Source organism: Cryphonectria parasitica, assembly GCF_011745365.1.
Source record: "Cryphonectria parasitica EP155 unplaced genomic scaffold M406scaffold_1, whole genome shotgun sequence".
NCBI classification, from domain to species: domain Eukaryota; kingdom Fungi; phylum Ascomycota; class Sordariomycetes; order Diaporthales; family Cryphonectriaceae; genus Cryphonectria; species Cryphonectria parasitica.
In genome coordinates this window covers 3,488,428-3,515,584 of record NW_024468909.1, presented here as the reverse complement: position 1 = coordinate 3,515,584, position 27,157 = coordinate 3,488,428, and the positions used below count along the sequence as shown (strand labels likewise).

General features: G+C 54.8%; 9 protein-coding genes across 9 annotated transcripts; 5 read left to right on the top strand and 4 right to left on the bottom strand.

The window, feature by feature from the left end:
* Positions 1–576: 576 nt before the first annotated feature.
* Positions 577–1,328, top strand: M406DRAFT_354424 (uncharacterized protein; the record flags this gene model as incomplete). Its single annotated transcript, XM_040922910.1, has 1 exon — positions 577–1,328. A coding segment is annotated over exon 1 (720 nt), but the record flags the coding sequence as incomplete, so codon positions are not given.
* A 1,461-nt stretch (positions 1,329–2,789) lies between these two features.
* Positions 2,790–3,144, top strand: M406DRAFT_354423 (uncharacterized protein). Its single transcript, XM_040922909.1, has one exon. It carries the CDS (start codon positions 2,829–2,831, stop codon positions 3,135–3,137), a length of 309 nt encoding a protein of 102 aa, XP_040781351.1. The 5' UTR covers positions 2,790–2,828; the 3' UTR covers positions 3,138–3,144.
* On the bottom strand, positions 3,134–4,430 carry M406DRAFT_336069 (uncharacterized protein; the record flags this gene model as incomplete). The annotated part of the gene is made up of 2 exons (XM_040921104.1): positions 3,134–4,171; positions 4,323–4,430. 2 exons carry the CDS (start codon positions 4,428–4,430, stop codon positions 3,134–3,136), a joined length of 1,146 nt encoding a protein of 381 aa, XP_040781350.1.
* A 2,499-nt stretch (positions 4,431–6,929) lies between these two features.
* Positions 6,930–8,051, top strand: M406DRAFT_247612 (uncharacterized protein; the record flags this gene model as incomplete). Its single annotated transcript, XM_040916472.1, has 2 exons — positions 6,930–7,540; positions 7,619–8,051. The coding sequence occupies 2 exons, from the start codon at positions 6,930–6,932 to the stop codon at positions 8,049–8,051; spliced, it is 1,044 nt and encodes a 347-aa protein (XP_040781349.1).
* A 4,827-nt stretch (positions 8,052–12,878) lies between these two features.
* Positions 12,879–15,396, top strand: M406DRAFT_325835 (uncharacterized protein; the record flags this gene model as incomplete). Its single annotated transcript, XM_040920028.1, has 2 exons — positions 12,879–14,188; positions 14,250–15,396. 2 exons carry the CDS (start codon positions 12,879–12,881, stop codon positions 15,394–15,396), a joined length of 2,457 nt encoding a protein of 818 aa, XP_040781348.1.
* A 424-nt stretch (positions 15,397–15,820) lies between these two features.
* M406DRAFT_320356 (aldehyde dehydrogenase) lies at positions 15,821–17,815 on the bottom strand. Its single transcript, XM_040919373.1, has 3 exons — positions 17,489–17,815; positions 16,868–17,414; positions 15,821–16,793 (listed from the first exon to the last, which is right to left on the bottom strand). Exons 1-3 carry the CDS (start codon positions 17,605–17,607, stop codon positions 15,972–15,974), a joined length of 1,488 nt encoding a protein of 495 aa, XP_040781347.1. The 5' UTR covers positions 17,608–17,815; the 3' UTR covers positions 15,821–15,971.
* Positions 17,816–19,011: 1,196 nt separating this feature from the next.
* On the top strand, positions 19,012–21,371 carry M406DRAFT_87226 (uncharacterized protein; the record flags this gene model as incomplete). The annotated part of the gene is made up of 4 exons (XM_040926105.1): positions 19,012–19,461; positions 19,523–21,028; positions 21,086–21,283; positions 21,326–21,371. Exons 1-4 carry the CDS (start codon positions 19,157–19,159, stop codon positions 21,369–21,371), a joined length of 2,055 nt encoding a protein of 684 aa, XP_040781346.1. The 5' UTR covers positions 19,012–19,156.
* A 686-nt stretch (positions 21,372–22,057) lies between these two features.
* M406DRAFT_246186 (uncharacterized protein) lies at positions 22,058–23,132 on the bottom strand (the record flags this gene model as incomplete). Its single annotated transcript, XM_040916395.1, has 4 exons — positions 22,058–22,184; positions 22,314–22,649; positions 22,769–22,919; positions 23,063–23,132. The coding sequence occupies 4 exons, from the start codon at positions 23,130–23,132 to the stop codon at positions 22,058–22,060; spliced, it is 684 nt and encodes a 227-aa protein (XP_040781345.1).
* A 1,082-nt stretch (positions 23,133–24,214) lies between these two features.
* Positions 24,215–25,437, bottom strand: M406DRAFT_336065 (uncharacterized protein; the record flags this gene model as incomplete). The annotated part of the gene is made up of 2 exons (XM_040921103.1): positions 24,215–24,711; positions 24,999–25,437. The coding sequence occupies 2 exons, from the start codon at positions 25,435–25,437 to the stop codon at positions 24,215–24,217; spliced, it is 936 nt and encodes a 311-aa protein (XP_040781344.1).
* Positions 25,438–27,157: the final 1,720 nt, after the last annotated feature.

The following is a 27,157-nucleotide window of genomic DNA, read 5'->3' as shown; positions in this document are numbered from 1 at the left end:
GTCAGGCGGCCAGTTATGAAGATGAGCCTGAACGTCCTGACATGTGCTCATTTTTTGTTTCTCTTTCTTCTTCTTTACACTGAGCGACCACCTGGAGACTCGATACACAGATGAATGTGTTCATGAGAGAGACGCCAGTAGGCTCAACTGAACAGTCCGTCACAAAGGGAATGGCTCCCCTTTGCGCCCTTCCCCCGCCGATCCCTTTCTTGCCTTAGGCCATGCCATTCAAGGAATTTGGGTGTGGCTACGTGGCGCGTCATTTTCCCTTAAAAGACCAATGCAGTTGCGATGGGTAGAACTGGAAGTCAGTTACAGAAGGCGCAAAGAGCTGCTGCTGCTATTCATGGTGTGCTATATGTATGCTATTGGCAGGTACTATGGTAGTATGTATGGTACTACGACCAGACGGATCTAGATTGGGGCCAACCCCTGCACCTACCCCAAAGCGGCGGGACGGCGGGAGCAGGGGTTCGCTACTACCTCACAAAGCATGTGTCTTCTTCCATTGCCGGCCTTTTTTTTGGACTGTCGTCATCGCCATCGTGTCCTTTTCCCACCAACAAACGAGGCTCACTGGAGCATAGGATGCTTTGTCGAGGTCAAGATGCCTCCTCCGTTCCCAGAAGCGAAAATCACCCTTGACTATCCCTTATATGGCTGCGACTTCGACCCCGAGGACCCCGGGCGTCTCTTCGTCGGTGGCGGCGGAGGCATGAGCCGCACTGGGGTCGACAACAAGATCACCTCCCTCGATGCCTCGTCGCGCGAAAAGCTCGAGATCACCGGCGAGATCACCCTGAGAAAATATGAGGACAACGTCGCCAGTCTCGCAGCCGGCCAGCGCAAGGGTAGAGCCACCTTGCTCTACGCCGGCATCAGTTCCGGCGCCGATGACCTGCAGAAAGGCAAGAACGAGCATTTTCGCGTCCTCTCCGCCGACCAGCCCAAGGCTGCAAAGTCTTCCGTCCTGGGTGCCAGGATCTCCGAGCTGAGCAGGACCGCCCTGTTCACCACCGACGACAAGAACACATACCAGCGCCTGCTGAGGTTGACGCAGCCCTTCCCGACTACGTCGCAGCTGGGTGCAGTAGCCACGGGCCTGTCCAAGGACCCGCAGGTCGCGCTGTTCGATGTCGCCGCGGGGAGCAATGTCGCGCCCAGGATGAGGGGCGTGCTAGACCTGAGGAGCGAGGCAGTGGATATGGACGTGCTGCAGACGGCTGAGGACAGGTACCAGCTCATATATTGCGACAGCTACAATATCTACACCTTCGACGTCACCCCTGATGCGGGCAACGCCGTGGACACTGAGCCCAGGTGTATCTACGCCATACCCTCCGACGACGTTCGGCCATCCTTCCGCTGCATACGCTACCTGTCTGCCGGCTTCGCCTTTGCCATCGCCAACTTGCCCAGCCCAGGAGGCGGCGTCGTGCTCTACGGGTTCCGCCTGCCCAAGGCAAACGCCAAACCGGATGCCACGGCCAGGATCGCCGTCAACACGAAGCTGCCCAGACGCAAGGGCGCCAAGGCCACCGGCTTGGCCGTCGCGAACCTCAGCCCGCCCACCTCGCCCGGCGCGGCCCAGAGCGATGCTCAATTCGTCATCGCAGTCGCCGCCAACGACTGCTCCATCCACCTGTACACCCTCGACCACCAGGTCCTGGGCGACGTCGACCTCCTCACACGCCTTTTCCCCCTGCGCGTTCTCAAGAAGGCTCACCCCGGCATGATCACCAGCCTCTGCTTCTCGCGTTTCATCCCACCCCGCTCCGGCACCGGCAAGACGCAATACCTCCGCCTGGCCAGCACCTCGGTCAGCAATTGTGTTACTGTCCACTCCATCGCTCTCAAGAAACACTTCGATAGGCCTGTCAAGGCCCGCCGCGGCGCAGGGCCACCGCGTCTCCCGCGGTACGTGACTGCGCTCGGCGGACGTGGACCAAGCCCAGCCGGCACGTTATTCTTCTTTGCGGCTGTCGCGCTGCTTATCGGCGTCTTGCTCCAGGGCCTCTTGGAGGTGAAGGGCCTCACCCGCCCCGTCGTCGGTGGGCACATATGGCTCCCTTCTATCCTCCACGCCAGTCCCGCAAACCCACCGCCGCCGCCCTCCCCACACGCCGGCTTCCTTGCCCGCCTCCTTGAGGAGCGCAACTTGGCTGGACGCGAGCACGGTATTGTTCTGCGCGACTCCGAGGTCCCCGGCGGCGACATCAACCTCGAGACGGAGCACGACGGGTCCGCCAAGAACTGGGACGAGTTGTCGGAACCGCAGAAGGCGCTGTGGCGCGACAGGCTTAAGGCCGGCGGACACTGGGCCGAGGACATGGGCGAGACGGTGCTCAAGGGCGTCCTGTTTGGGGAGCTGGCAGCCATTGTGGGCGGCGTCGTCGGGGGTTAGCTGCTTGGGCACGCTTTCGCCTGAAGGTCCTCGCTCGGAGGGCTGGCGCTTGTGATAATTATTGTATGGACTTGGCTAGAGGAAGGAGGATGAAATAAAATATCTGGGTTAGAATAGAAGGGAAACGAAAACAAGTGGGTGGGTGGCATAGTTCAAAGAATAGCATTCATTTTTGGAGGCTTTCCTGGATGGCTTGTATTAGAAACCCGTTTGTTCATAATGGAAAAACGACGCATGGCTAGTATTTTGCTGGATAGAAGAAGCACTTACAGAGAAGAAATGCCTAAGAGGCCTGAAACATGCATGGCACATATGGAAATATTTGAGATTTTGATGCAATGATGTGCAATGCATAGTTCCAAAAGTCGATCTATCCAAATAATCTTAACATTTGGCTGCTCGACCTATAATGTAGTATCCAAACATGACATTTCTGATTCCAACCACTGTTTGCGCGTGTCTCTCTCTCTCTGTGTGTGTGTGTGTTCTTATCACATCCAAATCATCCAGCCGGTCGAGACCCAAGCCGGTTCTATGCTCCTTTTCCACCCATATCCATACGGGCCTTCCCCCAACGCCACAAAACACCTACACTACTCGGCTTGCTGGTTTGCACGAGGCACACCGCCGAGGAAAAGAGAAGAAGCAAATAAAATCCACCAAAGAAATTTTGATCGGCAAAGAGATATGTATCCCAGGCCTCGGTAACGTTGAGAGGTTTGGTTTCTCTTAGAATGGCGTCAACCCATCGGGGAGTAATGGGTACTCGACACCATCAATCATCTCCGTTCCCATTCCCAGGTCGACATCCAGCATACCTGTATCAGCCATGTGATACCCATCTCCCAGAGCGTCTCGCTTCCAGTAGGCACCACAGCTGCCCGGCACGTACCTCGCCGCATCCATGGCGAGCGTCATCTTGACCTCGGGGCAGTAGTCCCAGATATGCTTCCTAAGCCTGGGACTGCCCCAGATCTGCGAGTGTAGGTATGTGCCGCCGCCACCTGTGTGATATCCCATGGGTTCGTAGAAACCCTCGCGCCAGTCGTCGATCCCCTTGACGAGCTCTCCCTGCTCCGCGGCCTCGATGGTCGAGTTGTACTGTGACGTCTCCTTATCGGTGGCTAGATGGGTAGCCTTACCCGTGTGCATCTCCCCGCTAAAGGTGAGCGAGACGGTTGCGTCGGCCATTTTGGCATTTGGCCTGTGTCCCAGCCGCTCGGTGAGCCAGACGTCCTCGGCCTCGGAAAAGTCCGCGCGGGCCTGCGAGCGCAGCACATCGATGATGGCGCTGACGCGGCGGATGGACAGGCCGCCGTTCCCGCCAAAGCGTGAACCGGGGTTCCAGGGGGCGCCGATCCAGTCGTAGTCGAGGTATTCGTTGAGATTGCGCTGGGAGTTGGCGCACAGAATGGAGTCGGTTTGGAAGATGAGCAACCACTCAGCTGGGGCGAGGACGGTCTCGTACATCCAGAGGTTGGTGAGGAAGCGGGAGATCTCCTCCTGAGAGGACACAGACATGTTGGAGGGGATGTATGTCAGATCAAGCTTGCCGGTCCGGACCTGGCTCTGGATGGCGACAGACTTGTTGATGAACTCGACAGACTCAACGGAGCCCATGAACCGAAAGCGCCAGTCGGGCGGGACGACGGACATAAAGTGCAGCATCAGAGGGGCGAGGATGGGGTTGGCACGGTTCTCGATCAGGAGGGCCACCTTGGACTCGTTGAAGGGCGTCCTCTGCTCCTGCGCATACTGTAGGGAGACCTTTGGTATAGTCATGTAGGCGTCATAGTCTTGTATGTAGCCGGGTGATAGGGTAAGTGTGAATACTCTGGCCAACGGTGGGGGTCAGTCTTGCTTCTTGCCATGCCAGCGGCACTCAGATGTGCAGCATCATATCATGGGCGATAAAAACGTACAAAAAGACAACGAGCGCGAGAACAACTCGTATCCTGCGTGTGGTCCTCGCCCATATCCTCATCGCCATTGATTTTATCCGCACCCATGCCTCCTCCAAGGTCATCTCCTCGACCTCGTTCTTTTCTAAGAGCGCCATATCGAGAGAAAGAGAAAGAGAGTGAGGGTCAGAGAAAACGCCAACCAAGGCGATCCTCGAAAGGAAGTTGAGAATATAGTCGGCCAACAAGAAAACCAATGGCCGTTAAGCACCAGCCCACGTTCTCATGTAAGGCCGGCAGATGGTGAGCGTTGGGTATATCAACCTGCTTAGGGCGGACACCGGGTCGGTGAAGTCATGCATGCATGAATATGCTGGCCAGGACGCTTGCGAGGGCGGTCGACCTGGGGTTCAATGTTGTAGTAAAGCGGGTTGGCGTGGTCGATTCCAACTGTGGGAGCGATTGACACTGCAAGGAAGATGAAGTCTGATGTCGTGATTGAATGACGCGCAATCAAAGTATGCCGTCTTGTCCGGACTCCGCACAGGGGGTTGCTCGCAATTGTTTGAGGCAGGGTAACCGGAGATCAACGTCAGGAGGCTATGCAGCAAAGCTTATCGCGTCTTTCGTCACAACGAAGAGATTATATAAAAGTGTGCTGTCGGCAGTGGTGATTGAAGGAGGAGTAGGAAAGGAGGAGAGAGAGAAAAAGACTCAAACAAAGGTCGTGTACACCTGATCAAAACATTATGGAAGAAAAAGAACCGACTTGGAGTGAATTCAGTTTTGAGGGCAGGCAGAGCGTAGGGAGGATGGATCAGACACAGAGACGCAGGAGCAGCGAAAAGAATGGGTTAGGTCCCCTGGTCGAATGCAGGGTTGGGGGGACTTAGAAACAAGGGAGCAGCGTCTGAACCCCAGTAGGGGGTGTACCGACGATGGCAAGATCGGTACCTGGAGTGACTTTCTCAGCCCTTAGGGACTTCAGCACCTCCACAATAGGCCCAAGTCGCGCAAGCCCACTGACGCCGGACTCAGAAGCCAGAGCCACACCAGAGCACGCCAGAGCAGGTCCCCCGCCCGCAGCCTGGGCTGGACTCAGGGCTGGACTTCAGCCCAAGTGGGACTGACAGGCAGTATCTGCAACTAATATATTGGACCAACCCACGTGTAGGATGGGGCTATCGAGAAGAGAGAGGGGGGAAAATACTACTATGGTATTGAAGGGGGAGGGGAAGAAGTAATATATTGAAGCTGACAGCATATGACTATGTGTGTTATGGACTGCCATAGTACATAGGATACGAACCTAAGCGAATGACTAAACTGGAACTGTGGCGGCTGCTCTCACGACATTACGACTGTCACAAGGAATATGGAACACGCATGACTATTCTGAGCGTGGTTGGAAATGTTCGGTTTCAGCATGTCGTGGGGGTTGCAGCGGACACCCTCTTTTGCCTTGTGGCACAGGGGGGACTTTGGCTGGCTAAGAACCTGTCTTCTGGGCGGCTTGTACCACAGCACCAATGCAGGTACTTGGTCGTCAGCCTCAACAGAAGTCTTGGCACATGGAAGAGCAAATGTATCATACCAAACACCTTGTGAATCACTTACTTACATAGTGTGTCTCGCATCTTATCTAACCTACAAGCGATGACCAGGTGTCCTCTATCTCTGTCTCTCTATTTCTCTCTCCCCAAAGTATTTGCTGAGACCGCAACCAAATAACTTTTGGAAGAGACAGTCAGCACTCTTGTGTCAAGCCTCAGTTATCAGTCCATTGAGATTGTGAGATTTGATTTGCCCCCGTTCTGGCCATTCCGGAGACCCCTTTACTAAAATGCGGCTGAATGGAAGAAATAAAATAAAAAAACCCTCCTCCGGAGCATGTTTATTCTCTGGGGCCGAGGGTAGGTCCAGATCTCTGAACAAATAGTCTGGTTTCTTAGCCGTAATGGCCATAGTGTATAGTTGATGCGCGGAGTCAGGAAGAGAGCATGCAAGAAAAGAAGAGGACGGATTTTGGGAAGTGATGCTCGTGCGGGACAGGCGGTACCTCCTGCATGCAGCAGCCCTGCTCGGGGACCTGACGCGCACCGGCATGTACTTCCATGTACCTCCGTCTTGTTTCGACCTGCCCCACTCGAGGCGTGTCCAGACAGACACCTGCAGGTCCCAGTGCGTCGATCCCGCCGTCCGCCATCCCATAGTACACTCAACGAAAATCCTCCCTTTTTCCCTTGCTCGAGATGCTGCTTCCCAGTTTATCACCTGCATTTTCTTTTTTTTATTATTTTCTTTTGGGCGCGGATTGGTCCTCGCACTAGCGTTACCTGGCATGACCATCTCTCGAGTCTCGACTGAATTGCTCTCGTGGCTTCTACAACTCTGAATAAAGACAAAGCGTGGTCAAGGCCGAACAAGCGTGCAGACCGGTTTGTCTTTAGGAGCGACTATGATGCGCGACTCGACTGTGGACTGCGTTTAAACGAAGAGCAGAGAGAGCGCGAGAGAGCGCGCATCACCGTGGCCCTCGAGGGTCTTCAGTCCCCGAACTTACCACATCACCACCACCTCCTGTTCCTCCTCGTCCTCCTCGTCTTCTCTCCCTCCACTGCGTCATGGCTTCCCACGCTGCCACGCCCTCGAATGGCGGCCTCTTCGTCGTCACAAAATTGAGGCTGTTTCTGGCGATTTCGCTGGCACTGACCTGGTGGACCGCCTCGCTCCTCCCAAGCTACCAGCCTATGATCAAAGCATCGTTCAAGTCACGAATCGAGGAGGCAAGGCAGAAGATTCCCTCCATAACGGTCGACTGGACACCAACGGCCGACCCACGAGCTGCCTACGACTCCGCCAAACTGGCCATGATCATAGAGCCGCGGGTCATGCCGCACCTGGTCCCCCAGCTGTTGCACATGATAGCCGTGGTCCCACCAGATTGGCGATTTCTGTTCATCGGCTCGCAGGAGAGCGTCACCATGATGGGTCGGAGCACCTCGGTGAAGCACCAACAGATCGTGGGCAAGCTGGACCTGATGGTCCTACCAGACCCATGGGACATCTCATCCAAGGAGATGGTGTACAGGACGTTGACGGATATGCGATTCTACAACGAGTTCTTGCCAGGCGTGGAGTGGTTACTCAAGTACGAGTACGATAGCATATTATGTGCGAATTCGGAAGTCAGCCTGAACGAGTGGCTGGACTGGCATTGGGCCGGCGCGCCAAGGTGAGCAAACCCCTTCCCAGGCTCTCTGGCCTCCCAAAACCTCCTTCCTCTTCATCGTCTGACGTCTTCCCCTCGTAGAACCGCCGACGACCGTTTTTCGGGCAATGGGGGTCTATCGCTCCGTCGCATGTCCGCGATCAGGAAGATCCTCCAGTTCCAGTCTCGTTACAACGATACAGCCCCCGAGGACGAGTGGTTCGGTCAGCGCCTCTACATCACACCCGGCCTGAAGGTAGCGTCGGGACTAGAGGGTGCCCTGGCCGTGGAAAACGTCTACATGGACAAGCCCATGGGCTTCCACGTGCAGGAGATGGGCGAAAACCTCCCAGCAGAAGTGTGGGGCGACCACGAGCGGAGGAAGACGATGCTTGATTATTGCCCGGAGCTGTACATGGTCATGAACGCCAAGCTGGATCGCGAGAGATGTCCTGGCGACAGCAAAGACGGGGGTAAGTGTTTGTTGCTTTGTCTTCTTGTCTGGTCACTAAAAGTGCCTTTGCTAATGCCGTGAAATCACACAGTGGTCCAACCTCCTCCCCAACCCCAGGCTCAACAGGGGCAGGCGCAGGCGCAGGACCTCGACGCCGAGGCTGCGGCTAGGAAGCAAGAGATGCAAGATGCGATCAATGCGCTTCAAGCGGCACGCTTGCAGCAGCAAGAGCAGGCAAAACTGGACGCGGCAGCCAAGGCGAAGGCGGCTGAAGACCAACAGATCGAACCAACCGCCATAACCGCCACAGTCGTGGATAGTGAGAAAGACAAGACCAACGATACGTCTTCCTTGGACCAACCTTCGACTTCCGAGGAAGGAGACATTAATGAGGATGACAGCAAGGCAGAGGAAGAGGACACATCAACCCCAGAAGAGGCATCTTTACCGGTTTTGGACTGAGGCGCTTGAATGGGTCTGATAACGTACGTGAACAACAGCATTTGATTCTATGTTAGGAGGTCAGGGACGTGAATCCGGGAGTATATTTATGATGATACCACTACATTTGCTGTATAATAAGGCCAAGTGGCCCGGTCTATAGAGGCATGAAAGAAACAAAAAAAAACACATCAAAACCAAATTTTGTACTTTTAGATGTGGCACCGTGCACTCGTAGATACAGCAGTGGGGAAAAGCAATGACCACGGTCAACAACAGTGTTCACAAGCAGTTGAGTTGACGCCTAGCTACCAATGAGTACCACGCCGTGATGTTCAAAATCTCGAGAATGGGATCCCAGTCAGCACTGGACCTTTTTGCGACGGGAAGGCAAGATGGGATGATCACTCAGATGGCGGGAGTCCACCGTGCCAGGCAGCATGTGACAACCACAAGCTGCAGTGGTTAAATGAATGAGCGTCCAAGTACTAATGTAGTGAAACCTGAAAGGGTGTGGCGCTGGTAGGACTTCATCTATTTCGCGGCGCACAGAATCCCATCGATCATTCACATGTCACAATGTTGGCTAATGAAGGGAGAGAGAGGTAGGTTGCTTGTTTTGTTATCCTCAGCTCAACAGGCGACGCTTGGAAGGTCCGGAACTGGGGGCACGCACCACACACGCATACCGGCGCAAGACTCATCTCGGCAGGTCAAGGCATTCTCGAAGGTCATGCATTCGGAAACTGTCCAATCCCCACGTCTTGTATGATCTTTCACTCAGCCTCTGGGACGGTCCGCTCGGGAGGCGCCTCATGCAAGGACCAACCACCGCCCATGACCTTGATGGAGGTGCGTGCTTCTTCTTCTTGTTCTTCTTCTTTTTCTTTCTTCGGATTATTCTCACCTCTGGGCCCATCGCGATGTGTACCAGAGCTAAGCCATTCGAGGCGGGCGAACAGTCAGGACCTTCGCCTGGGGTTTGGCCAGTAGACAACACCATCATCTGGCAAGAGTCCAGATCTTACCGGCCGCAGCTGCGGACCAAGGACTCATCTCGATCCACAAAGAATCTCTCATTTGGGGTCTTGGGTGGGGTGGTGTTGGTAGCGGTAGGGGAGATGAAGAGACGTGGGGAGGGCCCATCGGAGCGTAGTGGCGATGCTTGAAAAATGAAGCAGGGCGGGATGAAGTAGAATATCGTCTGGCTGATGGCCCACAAGGGCGGCCATGGTAGGAGAAGGACGAGGAGGATGAGGAAGGAGCAGGGAAGAAGGAAACGTGACGTGACTTTGACTGCCGAGCCGAAGACCGTCTTTACAGGCCCGGGAGATACGGCAAGATGGGGTGGAACGGCCGGGAGGAAGATGAGGAGGACGAGGGAAGAGAGGGAAGGAGATCACTTGACGCCACATGACACTTTTTTCTCTGCTCAGGGGTGTATAGGCGACCCCGGAGGCATCTCTGCTACCAACAATTTCCTTTTGATTTGGGGGCGCCCTGAACCAGGGAGGTCTTCCTTAGAGAGACCTCTCGCGGGCCCCTTTGGCCTCCCGCCCGGCCTGAAATCGCCTCGCAAAAAAAAATGAATGAGAGCGAACCAAGAGCAAAGGGAAAGAGAGAAAAAGGACAAAAAGAGGCATCCGACGTCATGTATCCGAAGAAGAAAGAGGGGGGGGATGTAAGGTCTCTTTGGGGGAGACCAACATGTGTATGAATTGATTGACCTGCAAGATCACCTGTCAACATCGCATCGTATGCAAGGAGGTTTTACTTTCAGCTCGAGGTGAGCTGCGTCCTCACAGAAAATCAGAAGAAGGGGGGCCGGAAACACGACCACGGGGAAGAGTCGCCCTGCAAATTCCCACAATCAGGGGGGAGCTTTTTTCTCGGCAGAAAAGGAAAGAAAAAGTTCCCATTGAGAAACACGGCCAGTGCTTGCGCCTCAGAGAGACCGAGAGAGAGGGAGAGAGACGGGAATAGAGAGAAGGGCGGGAAACAGGAGTACCGGGGAAGTTTTAGTTGCAACTATCGTGGGGGGCCGCTTGGGGAAAGCCTGCCTGGCGAGGGAGGGGAGGCGGCCCGTTGCGGCGGCCATCCAACGACCCGCTCAGCTCCGGGAGGCCGCACACAGGAGACGAACATGCCGAGATGGGGGACTGAAAATGACACGAAGCACGAACTGGGCGGCCAAGGCCGCAAATTGTTGACTTTGTAGGGAGAGAAATGAATGCGGTTTTTGGGGGAAAATATGCTGGGAAAATAGACCATCTTTTAAGAGAACGACAAGGAACACGGGGAAATCAGAGAGAAGAAAAAAAAGAAGAAAAAAAAAAAGGCTTTCGAGTATTTGCCAATCGGAGATAGAAGAGCATTGCTGACATGGTACGTACCCCATGGATATGCACGTGTATTATGCAGTCATACTTGAGCAAAGCACGAGGGCGCTGGGGATCAGGCGAGATAGGGCTCATCCCTACTCGCTGACTGCATGGCACGGAATGGCTCATGGCCAACACATCTATCTGCTGTCCTTCAGAATGATACTAGTCGTAGTACATACTACGTAGGAATCAGCCATCTGGCCCCCAAGACGAGGTTGCAGGGGGGGAAGGTGGTGGGCACACATGTAGGCCATGTGAAATTTGGTATGTGTGTGTGTGTGTATGTGAGTGCCACGCCGTTAAGTCTGCCTCATAAGGCGAGTGGGCCGAATCCGAGCCCAGGCACCGGTACCCCCTCTTCATTCAGTACTACGTAGGCATAGCACTACGGGGTACGTAGTAGTAGGACGAGGAGGAAGACGAGGGATTAGGCTCTGCATCCTTCTATGCTGCTGTATTGTAATGACATGAAATAGTACCTTGATCGCTGTGGGGTCCAAGTCTGATGATGATGAAGAAAGTATACACACACACACACACACACACACACACACACACACACTCTCTCTCTCTCTCTCTCTCTCTCTCTCTCTCTCTCTCTCTCACTCATCATCCTTGTAAAATTGACGACTTGACTCTTCGTCTGGGCAGTTCCTATGCGCTGGGATCTACCAGCTAGAAATTATGCAGTTGGTCTGACCGTGCGCTGGCTGAGTCGACGCTGCGGTAAATGGACGAGTGATAGGTGCTACTTGTATGTACGATTGTGGTTGTGGGTGTGGGTCTGGACGAGAGAGAGAGGCTTGTGTACTAAAGTTACGCTTGCAATAACACCTCACTTCTCTCTTCCACCCTCGTTTTCGTCCGGTGTCAAGCCCCAATGAGGTCAGAATCGGACGTAGCCGGGCCCGGCAGAACGGTTCGTTCTTTCTAGCCCCAGGCTTGCCTTCGGTGAGCACCTTAATCGGTATCTTCACCGCAGAACAGCCTGGCGATGAGGCCCGAAAGAAGACCTCCTGCTAATGCATGCGAAGGATGCGCAGCCTCGAGGGTGCCTCTTGCCCCCACTTTACCCCGACCCACCCTGCCCTGCCTAGAAAGAACATTGGAGACCTCCCAAAAAGCTGGCTGCCAGCTGCTAGGGAAGGTACTACCCCCGAACCTTCCCCAAACCCCAACCCTGAGACTTTCCCTCTCTCTGTGTGTGTTCCTCTAGCAATCGCGGCTCGCGCGCCAATCCCAAAACGTCGTCTCTCAGTCTCTCTTCCCCTCTACTTGCTGCTGCATCTCCACCTCACCTACTGATCGCATAGCTCAGCCACACACCAAACACTGCACTCTTTCTATCCACAACCCTCTGGTACTGTAACTGTATATGCATATGCTGGCCTCCTCACTGGCCTCGAAATTATGGCGCTCTTGGCCTCGACAATTGGCCTCGACCCTCTTCAAGGTCCACGGGGATTCCATAGTGGTGGCCCTCCTCATCAGCCTTGGGAACCTGGATAGGGTTCATAAATCAGACAATGCCTTCGTCTCAAGGCTGCCAATGTGGTCCAAGATGCCATTTATTTACACAGCATCAACGGAGACCAACTGATAATTTGACACAACTTCAATATTACCTTCCCCATATCTCTCTCTCACGAGAAGGAGGCTGTGAATTCTGTTGCCTGACCCCTCACGGTCGTCATTGTTGTTGTCGTCGTCGTCTGTTCCCCCACCTTCAGGGTTTTCATATCTCTCTATCATCTTTGCCCGCTGACCAACATTCTTCTGGCTCCTCCACAGATCCCTTTCTGCCTGGTGCCTCTTCCTCTCTCACACTCACACACTCTCTCACTCTTTGCTCCTCAAAGTTGGTTATATCTTGCTGGCTTGGGACGGGTTGGAAATCCTGCGCTGGTCTTAGTGTGTAAGGAGGGCTTTCTTAGGTATTCTCACTCGCCCAGCACTTTTGTCTATACTTCGCACAGGCCCCTTCTCCAGTCAAGTTGGCCGTGGGACCCACAGTGCTGATGGTCTTCTCATTCAGGCCGGCTCAGGATTATCACCACCACCAATAAGGCTCACCCTCTCTGTCATGAATCCTTCTTATACGCCTTCTTTGGACGGACAGTGGGGCACCGGCCTGCCCGAGCACTTCAGAAACAGATCGACACTTCCTTCAGGGCTCTCGCCCGACCTGGCACAGGAGACGACAGACGATTCCTTCGGATGCCAGTCCTGCGGCAAGGAATACAGCCGCCTCTGCGACTTGAACAAACACGTCAAGACACACAGCAGGCCCTTCAAGTGTCCCGTTGAGGACTGCCTCTACTACATCTCGGGCTGGCCCACCGAGAAGGAGTTGGCCCGTCATTTCAACGACAAGCACTCGTCTGAGCCGAGGGTCTTCTCTTGCCTGTGGCACGGGTGCACCTACAGCTCAAAACGGGAGTCCAACTGCAAACAGCATATGGAAAAGGTCCACGGCTACAACTACGTTCGTAGTCGAGCCGGAGGGAAGGAAGACGGTGGACTCGACAAGCCAGCTACCTCAGCAACACAAGTCGACGTCATTCCGCGGTCTGTCCAGCAGCCCAGGAATCCGCTGGCCATCCGGACCGTTCCGAATTTCCTGCTCACCCCAAGCCCCTTGGAAGGGTGTTCCACGCTGCCGTCAGACACATCGTCCCCTATCAGCTTAGCCGGGACTGGACCTTACGGGCCAGAGCCTTACATTCCCTGGAACTCGCCAGTGACGAGGCTGAGCAACAGCAACAACAATAACAACAACAACGAGGGCTTCCTGCAGCAGTTCTCTCAGAACTATACTTCGGGCAGTCCCATCACTATCCATGATGGTGAATGGCTGCAAGTGCCTGTCGACCCGAAGCTGCACAACCCAGATACCAGCAGCGCAAATACACCAGAGACGTCACCAGTCACCGAAGTCTCCTTATCCCGGGACGACATGTTGAGGGCCTTACCTACCATTGTGACGCCCAAGACGAGCCCGTCTGTGAACAGCCAGGTTCTCACCCCTGTGTCCGAGCCCAGCCCGGTACTCAACCAGCACTCTGGGTTTGTGAGCGAGGCCACGACACCACAGGACTCCGAAGGGTTCAGAGGTCAAGGGCATATTGCCACCCTTGGGCTGGGTGTCACCGGTCATCTGAACCCCTTCGGCAAGCGTCAAGTCCGGTTCGGCAAGGACCCTTGGGAGGACAGCGATGAAGATGACGAGCCCCCGAACAAGCGGAACCGGACTCCTGGTGGCAACGAAGAAGATTCCGGCGACCCCAAGATGATATGTCCTTTCAGGAGCGCTCATCCAGAGATTTATGACCTGAATGTACACTCCAAATACTTCAGCTGCCACACGGAACATCACAACATCTCTACTGTAGTGTAAGCTCTGCGCTCCCTGCCACCCAAGGTGCGAACCATCTGCTGACTCTACGAATCATAGACGCCACCTGGGCAGACCGGCCCACAACCTAGATGTAGACAACTCACGACAAGCCATTTCTTCCTTCAATGCCACAAACGAGCACGGCCACCCGGCCGCTGGTCTGTGTAAGAAGTGCTGGCGGTCTTTTGCCGATCCCGAGGCCTTCGAGAGTCATCTGAACACAAAGTGCGAGACGGTCTCGAGGAGCAAGCGCGAGAAGTTCCAGATTCTGCTCGATACGTTCTGCCGCACGAATCAAGACAGCTATAACGATGAGAGCGGCGGATCGGACAATGTCGAGGATGCAGAAGGAGATTCCGAGGCGGATGCCTCTAGGAGCGCAACATCCTACATCCGCCGCGAGGATGTGGTCAGCCGGAGGGAGTACCAGGCTCTGGTCGACCGTGTTGCCACCCTCGAGCGCATGATAGCAACTCGAATGCCCCAATCCACCCCAAGGACCTTGCCTCAGCAGGCCACAGTCGCTCGGGCCTTCACCCCATCACCGGCAATGCAATCACAATCATTTGATTACTACTCCTACGAGACAGCCCCCAGCCAGTCGAGAGCACCGGCCGTTGTCGGGCGTGAACCTAGGACAAGCATGGTTGGCGGCATGGACACGCAGACCCTCGGCACTGGCGACCAGAGCGTGACGAGCTTCTACCTCGAGACCGACCGGAGTATGAACAGCTTCCGGCCCACGCCGAGCAGACGGACCGACAGCGTGTCCACCGTCCGGCGTGCGAGCCCCCTCACCGCCGCACCGCACCCTGGCGGGCAACAACAACAGCAGCAGCAGCACGCCCCAGCGCGGGCCGTCTCGGATTCGGCCTACGGCACCGAAGCGGCGGCGGCGGCAGCAGCAGCAGCAGGAGCAGCAGGAGGGAGAGGAGGAGGAGGAGGAGGCCAGCAGATGGTTACAACAGGCAACGCCGCCGCCCTCGTACACTTGCCGAGCCACCAGGTAGCCCAAGCGGCAGTGAGCTTCGAAAACCCAGGCACGGGTGCCACACAGCAGCCTGCCGGCGCGATGATGCGAGACCGGTGGGGCCAGGGGGTCGAGGCAGGCGGCAGCGAGATGATGCAGAGGATGGATTTTTTCAACAGCCAGGGCTCCGCCGAGGACATCGCCAAGTACCTGAACATGGACTCCCACCAGTAAAGGTGGGCTTCATCCACAACAGCCCATGTGTATAAATAGACAACAGACGGCGCTCAGAAGAGGAGGAGGAGGAGGTGGGAAGGGGAAAAAAGAAGAAGAAGAGAGAAGCAAAAGGGTGGTACACATAGTCTCTCACACACATTTGTAGACTATTTCTTCGCTGTTCATACATAAAGTCACGATGGTAGATGTCACTTGGGTGGGGGTTGTTGAGAAGGACAGGGGGTCCAAGGGCAGGCGCAGGTTGCTTCGTCCATAGTTGTCGCGAGTAAACTCGTGTATTTTAGTTTTGTATATCTTGTAAACAAATGAGAAAAACAAAATAAATTATTTTTTTGTTCCTGTACCTACAGTATACGCCTTAGCAGAAGGTCGAGATCGATCTGGCCATTACTTGCGACGACAGTAGTGGTAGAAGTCGTATCATTTGCAGAGAATTTTTATTTTATTTAATTTCTATATCGCTATCGTGTACAAGATCCTCGTGGGTGGTCTTAACAGGCATTCTTAGCTCGTAAATAGCTTCATCAGATTTACTTCCAGCAGCATCCCTCAGGCTCTTTCTCACACAAAGCTCATGATTCCATGTTCAGGTGTACGGCCTTGACGTTGTAATAACTGGCGAGACCAGCCTCGCCCAGCTCCCGCCCGATACCAGACTGCTTCACGCCACCAAAGGGGATCCTCACATCCGAGTCGTTGCTGCTGTTGATCCATACCATGCCGGCCTCGATCTCAGCGGCTACCCTGTGGGCCTTGGTCAGGTTCTTGGTGAAGAGCGCGGAGCCGAGCCCGTAGGTGGTATCGTTGGCCAGGGCGATGGCCTCCTCCTCAGTCTTGAAGCTGATGACGGACACGCAGGGCCCAAAGATCTCCTCCCGATAGACCTTCATGGTGGGCTTGACGTCGGTGAAGACGGTGGGGCTGACGAAGAATCCCTTGCCCTTCTGGGGCGCTGGCTCACCGCCGAGGGCGATGGTGGCACCCTCGTCCTTGGCAGACTTGATATAGCTGAGGACGCGGTCATACTGAGCCTTGGTGACCTGGGGGCCCTGGAAGGTAGATTCGTCAAATGGGTCGCCAACCACGGAGATCTTCTCGATGATGGCCTTGAACTTCTCCACGAAGGCAGCGAGGACACTCTCCTGGACGAGCACGCGCGAGGTAGCCGTGCAGATCTGGCCCTGGTTGCTCATGATACCGATGTGCGACCAGGTAGCGGCGAGGTCCAGGTCAGCGTCCTCGAAGACGATCAGCGGGGACTTGCCGCCAGTCTCGAGGGTGATGTTCTTCATCGTGCCCGAAGCCATCTTCATGATCTCCTTGCCCGTCGCGGTGCTACCTGTAAAGGCGACCTTGTCGACGTCGAGATGCTTCACAAGCGCAGCTCCAGCTTCCTATATGTAACGTGGTGAGGTTAGCTAACAATGGCGACCCCTCACAGTCGTAAAGCAATCATGGTTCAACATACCCGTCCGTATCCGTTGATAATGTTGATAACGCCTGGTGGGAAGCCTGCCTCCTTGATGAGGTTGCCCACGACGAGCATGGACAGAGGCGTCTGCTCTGCGAGCTTCAGGACGACGGTGTTGCCACAGCACAGGGCCGGGCCGAGCTTCCAGCCGGCCATGCCGAGCGGGTAGTTCCAAGGGATGATCTGGCCGCAGACGCCGATGGGCTGCTTGAGAGTGTAGGCGAACTTGCCGGGGCCGACGTCGATGACTTGGCCAAAGTTCTTGTCGGCGTAACCGGCGTAGTACCGGAGCACGGACACAACCTCACCGACGTCCTCATCGCGGGCGGTGGTGTAGGGCTTACCGTTGTCGAGGGCCTCGACGGCGCCCAGGATCTCACGGTTGGCGTCGACGAGGTCAGCGAGCTTGTTCATCAGCCGGCCACGCTCGGTGCCGGAGAGACCCTTCCACGAAGGGTCCTTCAGAGCCTTACGCGCCGCGGCGACGGCCAGGTCGACATCGTCTACCGTGGCAGCATAGACGGAACAGATCTCCTCCTCAGTTCTATAAAGATGAGAGAAGAAAAGGAGGCATGTTAGTTTCAAGATCTGATGGTGATGGGGAAGTAGGCAACATACGAGGGGTTAATAGAGGTGATCTTCTGTTCATTGCTAGACTTGACAAACTCGTTGTTGATGAAGAGGCCAACGGGCTGAGACCACTTCTTGCCGTTGGGGGCAGTGAGTTCGATCTCCATCTTTCTGAGCTGGGTAGAGCTGTGGGAGAAGTGTGCTCGTTGTGAGGGTATAGGAGAGAGGGACCCTGATCTAACAGTGGCAGGACACGATATAAAAAGTCCAAGTCTGGTCGGCTGCTTGTGCTTGCAGAGGAGGGAGCGAGATGATGAGAGGGGAAAGAGTAGACTCGAGCGGGAGAGGAGCATGGTACAGCCCTTTTAAAGGGCAGGTGGGCAAAGCAAAAGGAAGCTCCAGTCCCGAGGATATGTGAGATATTGCTTAGAAAGAAGCGTTGATAACCCCTCCTTCCTTCACTTGTCACTTCCGCCCGAGTTCCCCTCCACACACGACAAGGCGATACGACCAAGCAGAGGGGTGCTCTCCGTGGGGTGCTCCGTAACGGAGCCTAGCTGCCACGGCTAACTACCACCACAGTGTGTCATGGAGAGTACTTAGTAGAGGATACCGGCTAGCACTGCCTAGTTTGGTAGAGTCATGGTTTGGTGGATCCCCGCACAGAAGGCAGGACCAGACCGAGTTAGTGCTAAAGTATTGATTTATGACTGTTTCGGCGTAATAAGGCTCCTCAAACTTGCCCGTTCCCCACGGCAGTAGCTTTATCGCTATCACCGTTCGTCCGTGATAGGCACAGAGCAGCTTGGCACACTGTACTGCAAGTCATTCCCACGGCAAGGGTCCAGTTGCTGTGCTGTATTATGTAGCATGGCACATGGGGTATTATGGGATCTTGAATACGAAGATGAACCACGCGGGGTTGTTGACAGCAAGTACTGTTTGTTGTACAGTGCTGTTAGTTGATGGATTCCGGGGATCGACCCAGGGTGTGCTGTAATGTATTGTAAATAGGTACAAGTGATTTACTGAACGTTACAGTGGATTGAGAGCCCTCCAGGCTGGAGGCTCTGAGACCCCTCCCTCCTAGTTACCTAGACACAATGCTATGGTACTATATCGTAGTGTAAAGGCCACAGCTGCATATGTCCTCAACAAATACTGTAGTACTATAGCTTGCAATAGATTGCAAATGCACTTGCGAAATCTCGGCACATTCCTCACGAATTGATAGTAGTCATATTATGGAATGCCTGATAGAACTCGGCTAGAGCCGCCATTCCCGGCTCGCCGAGTGGATCAATCACGCCCTGCAGGACTGTACCTTAGTTATTTGGGGGCCGGTTGGGGGGATTGGCTCGCTGGGGACGGTTTCACTGAGGTTTGCCCAGGCGCTGGGAACATCACTTGCCGCCCCTTGCTGCTGAGATTCCAGGCTGGAGCGGAACAACCGTGCACCCCCTCCCCTAAGCCCGGCCCCTAGCATGTGACATAATCTGGGCGGGCGCCCCAAAAAAAGAAAAAGCCAAGCCCGGTTCAAGCTTCCATCGTCACCCCAAATTGAGCATCTCCAGCATCATTTCGCAAGCGACCCCACTCATACAGACATATCCTTCCACAGTCTCTCCCTCCTGAGAACCGACACAACAACACACACACACGTTTCTCTCTCACTCACATGGCACATCATTGTTACCCTCATTGCACATCGTCGTGATGATAGCAAGCGCAGGTTCGGCCGTGGGCTCCGAAGTGTTTTGGGCGCTCGCGCTTCTCGTCCTTTCCATCCTCGTCCTCCTGATCCTCCGCTTCTACCTCCCTCTCCGGAGCACTCCAGCCTTCGTCCTTGTCACCGTCTTCTTCGCGCTATGGCTACCAGCTGGAATCGTCCTGCTCGTGCCCATAGATCTGGCGTCGAGCGCCCAGACCGATGACGAGGCGACAAGAGGCATCTGGCTGCCCCAGAGGGTCGTCCAGACATGTTGGCGCATCGCCTACTGGCTCACATTCGTGCTCACATGGTACGAGGCGCATGATCTCTCATCCTCGTTGAGCACCTATTCGCTGACTCCAGAGCTGCAGGTTCACTCTCCCCATCCTTGCCGAGTACTCCGACGCCGGTTATCGAGAACCCAAGGGCAAGTTGATGTACTCGTTGCGGTCCAACGCCCAGTACTACGCCATGATCTTTGGCTTCGGAATACTCGCATTTGTCTACGTCCTCGTTTCCTACGGCATCCACCTCGATTCTCTCAAGAGTCCCGTCATGGCCCTTGCGTACTGCTGGGGTTTGGTGTTGGCTATCTATCTCATGGGCCACGGCCTCGTGTCCATCCCTCGAAGTCTGATCCGCAACGCCAGCATCAGCGGCCGGCTTCGCCGGTTACAACAACAAGCGCCCAAGTTACACGAGCAGATGGAGGATGCAGAGACCGCACTCGAAGAGCTGGAGAACCAGGTGGCCGAGTTGAGCCGGCGCAAGACCGGGACTGCCCTGGACTTCCAGGACTGGATCGAGGAGCTGATGGACCTCACAAACCTTCCCGAGGCACAGCCGAGACCACAGACGGCCATCGGTGCAGCTGCCACCAGGCGTGTCCCCACTGTCATCACCGAGAAATACATGGCGGAGCTCACAAGAGCGCTCAACAGGGCGCGGCATGCGCGATCGCGCTACGTCAACGAGTGGAACAGACTGCTGCGGGACGCCGCCAAGGCGCAGGCTATCCTAGACTGCGGACCCTCCAAGAAGCTGGACTTTGGTCGCGCTGCGCCCCATGCTTCGTGGTGGGAGCGTCTGACCATCCTGACACCCTACACGAGATATCTCCTTCACTTTCACGTGATGCCCACGGTGAGACTGGGTTTTGGTGGTCTGCTAGCCCTGGCCTCAGCTTGCATTATCTGGTCCGAGATTGTCAAGGCAGGGCCAGCCGCACTTGTCAAACTCTCGGTCATCCGCGTGAGTGTGGTGCATCACTGGACGGGCGACAAGGGACAGGTTGGCTTTCCTGGCCAGCTCATCGCAGCGTTATGGCTAAGCTATATGTGCGCTGCCGCGCTGATCTCCATCACCGAGGTCAAGGTCTGGCGTGGTCGGGCCCTGGTCTGGCGCAACACTGCCCATGAGTCCGCATTCTGGTACGCCTCGTACGTTGCGAGGCTCAGCGTGCCCCTGGCATACAACTTCATCACGTTCCTCTCCAGGGACATCTATGAGAAGACAACATTTTACGACTTCCTCGGTCGTTTGATTGACCTGACGTCTCTGGGAAGCTGGTTCAACAGGCTCTTCCCGTTGTTCATCCTCCTCCCCGTCTGCGCCACCCTCTTTGGCCTGTACGGCAAGGTGAAGCGAACAATTGGTCTGGCAGATATCATCGACGAGGATGAAGAGAATGAATTGGGTGCCTACGGTTCAGGAAACTGGCGTGAGGGTCGGGACCTGATCGAGCGTGAGCTGAACGGGACGTCCATTTCGAGGTCACTGCCAGGCGCGGCGGGATCCGGAGACAGGTCTGCCGCCCCCATCCGATCGATTCCCAGCGCCCCGAACCGGATCGGCAGCCCCTCCACCCCGCTGGGAATGTCTCCTAATGCCGGTACCTTGGCATCTGCTTCTGGCCCTGCTGGTAGCAGCTCCAGGAGGCTCGGCCCGAGGCAGCAGCGCGGTCTGGACCCCGAGGGGGACGAGGAGGACGATGACAACTTCTTCACCTCCCTGGGGACCCGGATCAAGAACACGGTGGACACGATCGATACGCCCAAGTGGCTGCAGGAGATCACCAAGAAGCCGAAATGGATGGACAACGAAGGTAATAATCATCATGAGCGGGGGGAATCGTCTAGGAGCGGTGCCGGTGGTGGTCCTGACTTTGATATAAGGCGTTGGTTTGGTGGCAACGGCGGAGATGGTAGGATCCGATTGTAAATTTGATAGGTATTATAGGTTGCTTTCTCCTCTCGCTTTCTATTCCGCTGCATCGTATGGCGTATGGTGGTCTGATTGGTTTTTATTATTATTTCCTTTGGATAATCATAATACCCGTGATCAAGGTTGATCAATGACTTGAGAAGTCCCAAAACAAGAAATCTGAGACCCTCAGCTACCACAGGGTTTGTCCCTCGCCAAGTGATCTATGCATCTGGCTCCATTGAAGAATGCTTGTCCTACGGAATACTAACGAAGGGAGCGAACGGCCATGTCCTCCCTCCTTCATCACCAAAAACACACACAACACATGGTCTCTGATGGTTGGTTGAATCATGTTTCCGGGCAGCTAGTCTTTTTCAGATGACAGAGGGTAAGAGATGGAGGATGCGTGCTGCTGTAGGATCTCGCTGCTGGCTAGGTCGAAAAGAGTTAATCACCGGGTCTGATGCAATGATACAGATTCTAGAACCATCGTGGTCGGTATGAATAGTGGACTGCTGTATGGATGTCCTCAGCCGGGAAGACAATTTGCTAATAGATACTGTCATTTCGCCCTGCACCTGCCCGCGACAAACATGCCCGGGCCGATAGCTTGTACAAGTTCGGACCCAGCATGTCCTCAGGGGAGATTTGAAACCCAGAGCAACACACCCGTTGCAACTGCTTGCTTTCTCTCCCCCTTTTCAATCTTGAGGCTTGAGGGCGTAGGCCTTCACGGGGAACAGCTCCTTCGGAAAACCTCTCTGGATCTCCATCCTGGCCAACTTGAGGCCTGCTCTCTCGAAGATTTCTAAAAACTTCTTATCCGTCCTATAGCGCCCGAACCTTGTCAAAAAAAAAAAAAAAAAAAAAAAAAAAAACACTCTAGCACGCCTGAGCAAGGACAGGACAGCTGTGAAGTAAAGAGAAAGGGGGGGGGGGGGAAGGGGGCTATCTCACCTCGTAACGGCGCTGTCCTGCTCGTCAAAAACCTCAACATCATTACTAGTGACATTCTCCTTGACGATAATCAAGCCATGGCCGGGGGCAAGGACGTTCTTGCACCTCTGCAGGTAGGCGACCAGCTGCTCGTCGGTGAGGTGGCCCAGGCACCACTGATTCCAAATCAGGTCGTACCGGTCGCCCTCGGCGGGCTGCCACTCCTCCAGACCGACGTTAAAGACTTGTCGGACGCCTTGCTTCCTGGCAAGGTCCTGTGTGAACTTGGCGATGGGCTCGACCACATCGACCTCCTGGGCGATGTTAAGCAGGAGTCCCTCAGTGATGCGACCTATGCTGGACCAAAGGGGGGCGGGGAGAAGATGACACGAAACGTTAATACAATGGCGTGAAGCTCAAAGAAGAAGGCGAAGAATGGGATGAGATAGAGGGGGGAGAAGGACAGATGAACTTACCCGGCACCTCCTTCTAAAGCAGACTCCACCGTCCGCAGGCCTTGTTTCGTCCCGATGCCGAGCTTGGCCAGAAAGTTCCGCGAGCCCTGCAGGTCGATTCTAGAGACATAGGGGAATCCTCCCAGCATCCCGTTCACATCCGCATCTACATCTGCCGAAGAGGGGGTGGGTGAAGAGAGCCCAGGGGTTAGCACGCATGGATCAGGCGCCTCGTGATCGAGGGATGGCAAGCTTGCGTTATGGCGCACACGCGGTCGAGAGGCATCCAAGAAAAGACCGGAATAAAAATCTTACTCTGCCAGTATTTCCTCCCATCCTCCGAGTTGATTCTGGAGTCTGCAGGCTGGCTACCTAGGTCAGACATTATTGAGAGAGAGACTCGTCAACTGTCTTGGTCACCCCAAAAACGACGTTTGTAGTATTCAGATTGTATGCCCAGGGCGTCAGCCCAACCCCAGATATCCGTTGATGGTGTACGGCAAGAAATTCCTCCCTTGGAGTAAGGGCAAATTTTTCTGTCGCAAAGTTGTCGAGGGGCTGTCTGTCGTGTGTTGTGTGTGTTTATTGGTGGTCCTTGAGCAAGAAAGAAAACAAGAGACAAGCTCACAGACAGGTTGTCCAGCAAACTCTGAGATGTATGTGATGTGGGGACCAGTTGCTCTTTTCTTGGATGTGTGCCTATTTGTCAAATTGGGTTGTCATGCCGCAACATTCTGAGTAGAATTTTCTGGGCTGCAAGTGTTGTATGTAAATTGCTCTTTCCTGTTTGTTGAGGATTGAAGAGGCAAGAGGTCTTCCATCTCCTGGGCCAAGGAAGGGACGATGCAGCAGCTTATTCATCAGCCACTGAGAGAGCCTGCAACAAGCCGCCCACCTCTTGGGGTGATTGATTCCAACCCCTCAAGGCCCCCCCCCCTCTTTTTTTCTTTCTTTCTTTCATTTTTACCTCCCCTCCCATTACATGTTCCCCCCCCCAAAAAAAAAATTGAGTGAAAGAGAAAAAAAATGTTGATTCAGAATGAGAATCTGATAAGACAAGCTTTAAATCGAGTCAGACGGATGAGACCATCCTAAACTTATAAATGCGGTGATATAAAGTATTGTTACATGAATATAAATATACTTTAACATTTCCATGTTTACAGGTGTGAGAAAATGGATGACTATGCAACTGAGGCTGTGACGGCAACTGCAAGAAAACCCCAGTTGTACCAACAACCCCCCTTTCCCGATGCTATGGGAAGTATAGATGGATAAATACTGTATAGATCTAGATCTAGATGTATAGATTCATACATCCCCCCCCCCTCCCACTATACACATTTCAACATAGAAGGGAGTCCGTGACTGTGAGATGTGACGTTGCAGGGTGTCCAAGACAATACTTTCCACACACAGCGGCATTCCCCCAACCACACCCCCCCCCCCTTCTCTTTTTTCCTCACTTTAGCCGACCATCTTGAATTGGAAGGGCTTCAGGCCCGTGGTCCCGACATCAATCCGGAACAGTGCGCCTCCGAGCTCCTTGCTCTTCCCTTCCCCTCCATCATCATTCGCCGTGGTGATGAACAGCTCCGTTCCCACGAATTCGCAGCAGGTGATATTCTTGGTCGGCAAATTGATCTGCCCGACCAGCTTGCCCTCGGGCGAGATCTTCAGCACGCGGCTCTCGCCGTAGACGCTGTGCCACATGTTGCCGTCCTTGTCGATGCGGTGCCCGTCGGGCTCACCGGGGCCTTCGTGCTTGTAGAAGACCCGGTGGTTGGTCACGCTGCCGTCGCTGAGCGAGTAGTCGTAGGCGTACACGATCCTGCCGGACGAGTGCGTATAGTACAGAGTCTTGTTGTCGGGAGAGAAACTGATCGTGTTTGGGATGCTCAGGTCAGACACGATTTTCTCGGCGTTCCCAGCCTTGTTCTGGCCGTTGAAAAGGTAGATCCCTCCTGTAGGCCAAAAATTCATGTCAGCGAATCGTGATTCTACGGTACAGCTGCTGTTGCAGTACGGTGGCAGGACAGAACAGCACTATGACCTCCCTTCCCCCGCTCCCGGGCTTGGTCTTGATGCATCCTGTCGCAGGTTGACCACGATGTGTGTGACAGCGAAGCATCTACCTGGCGCAATGCAAATCTCGGTCCGAAACGGTGTTTCAAGGTTCAGCATGGCGAGGAGGGGAGATATTCCCTGTGTGAGGAGGGAAGGACAAGAGAAGAAGAAAAAGAGAACCAACCTTCAGCCAAGACATCGCCCATCCCAAAATCAGTCATGCAGCCCAGCCAGAAGCGGCCGTGGAGGTCGACGGCGCCATCATTGCTCCTCAGGCGGTCATTCTCCTGCCCGTCGACCGCAGCGAACTTGACGACGTAATCATAGGTCCCCGTCGTGCGGTCCAGCAGCGCAAGGCCGTACTTGGCGCCGATGAGAATCTTCTCCTGCGGATCGTGGCCCTCTACATCCGCCGTGACGGTGACAGGTGTGTCCAGCTGGATGGTCTTGACGGACTCGGGCCCCTCGGTCAGGGACACGGTGTGCACCCGCTTGCTGATGATGTCCACAAACCGCAGGCTGTTGGAGGCCTCCTCGTAGTACGGCCCTTCTCCCAACTTGCAGTGTAGGTTGAGGTACGGCTCGCCGACCGTCCATTCCTGCTGCAAGCTTTGTCCAGCCATCCTGTGTGTGTCTGTCTGTCCGGCCGTAGCTTGATGCGTGACCGAGGCCGACTCACTCACTGACTGACTTGTGTTGCAGAATTTGTTCTTCTTTGGCTTTTTCGTTCGTGATCAGCCACGGGACGAAGGCTGCCGTGCTTGTATCCGCTTCGCTACCGTTGCTGCCGCCGTTGCAGCTACTGCTGCTGCTGCTCCTCCTGGTGAAAGGATTCACGGCAGATGTCAGTCTGATGCCGTGTCACGGGTGACCCGCTCTAGGTTGAGGCCCGAGCGAGAGTGCTCGATGCGGCTGCCGTCAGATAATCGAGCGACTCGGCTCAATTTCCGACCCGTGTGGTCTTGCTCAACGCTAGGCGTGACACCTGATCGTGTGACAGCTCAGCTCAGCTGCAGCTCTGACGACAAAGATAGAGAGAGGGGGGGGGGGGAGATGGAGGCAGAGAGAGAGAGAGAGACAGAGAGCGTGAGTCAAGTTCAAGACCAAGCTTGGCTGGGGAATGATCACTGCATCCGGCAGAGGGTTGGCCAAAGGAAGGTTGATATACGGTCTTGGGTGCTAGCTGGAGGATCTCAATGTCTGGGTTTTTGCGGTGCACGATGATGGAAAGCTTCCACGCTGGCGTTTAGGCGGTTTGTGAAGCAAAATCGGCCGCGGGAAAAGCGGGCCTGGGTCCCGTAAATATCCCATCTGTTCACGGGGCTCCGGGCGCCCCAGCACCAAGCGGGCTCCGGGCACCATGTGTTGCTTTCTGCCACTGTAGAGTACAAGTGATATGGATAAAATGGATCCTGTACCAAACCCTGCAGAGAAGAAGCTCACGCGCCGACAATTCCGGCCCTTGGGTTTCCTAATCGAGAATGCGTGATGCCTTCAAAAAACCAGCCTCCCTTGTTCCGCCCATCCTCACCTGAGCGTTCAGGAGCAATCTCTCGCCAATGGAACTCTGACCCATGCAGCTCATCTTAAAACCACCTGACCTAGAAGACGGGCGAGATTTCTTCATGTTGGCGTCACGAGCCAAGGAAAATGAAGATCGCCTCTGGTGATTTCTGGCCCTACTATCCGGCCAACCTGCCCCCTCCCCCCCGGGCGCCCACACCCCGGTGGCCCCCTGCTGTGGCATCCTTCCACTGCATCGGAGACATTCTTTTACAATGCGACGTAATCATTGCTTCATTTATGAAGCTGTTTGGTTAACAAGCCTTGCCGCGTATGACCTGCTGGTCACCTCCTTGTGACACACAAGAGACACCCCTGGAGGCAGAGCTGTGAGACCTGCGCCAACGTAAAGTGCCAAAGCGCGACACCTTCCACCATTCAAAATCGAGGGAAAATTAGGGGGGAGGGACGGGGGCTCGATAAGTAAGTCTCAGGTCGCAGGAACCATACCATAGACCTTGCGCATCAATTAGAGGAGTGGTTGAGGCGCAGTAGAACTCTTCTATTGCTTTAGGCAGGGGAGGAGGAACAATCCTACGAACGTTTCGACGCATAGCGTCCGGGAATGAATGCCAGGTCCTGGATGAGATTTCCGTCGGCGTAGGTCAGACCCTTGAGGGACTTCATAAAAACCCTAGCAAATGAGCCAAAGAAGAAAAAAAAGGTGTTTTTTTTTTCTTTTTCTTTGTTTCTCTTTCTTTTTGTGGTACGCCGTTTTCTTGCCCTTGAGGGTCTGACGTATAATACATTACTGCACATGGGAGATGACCGTTAGCATGC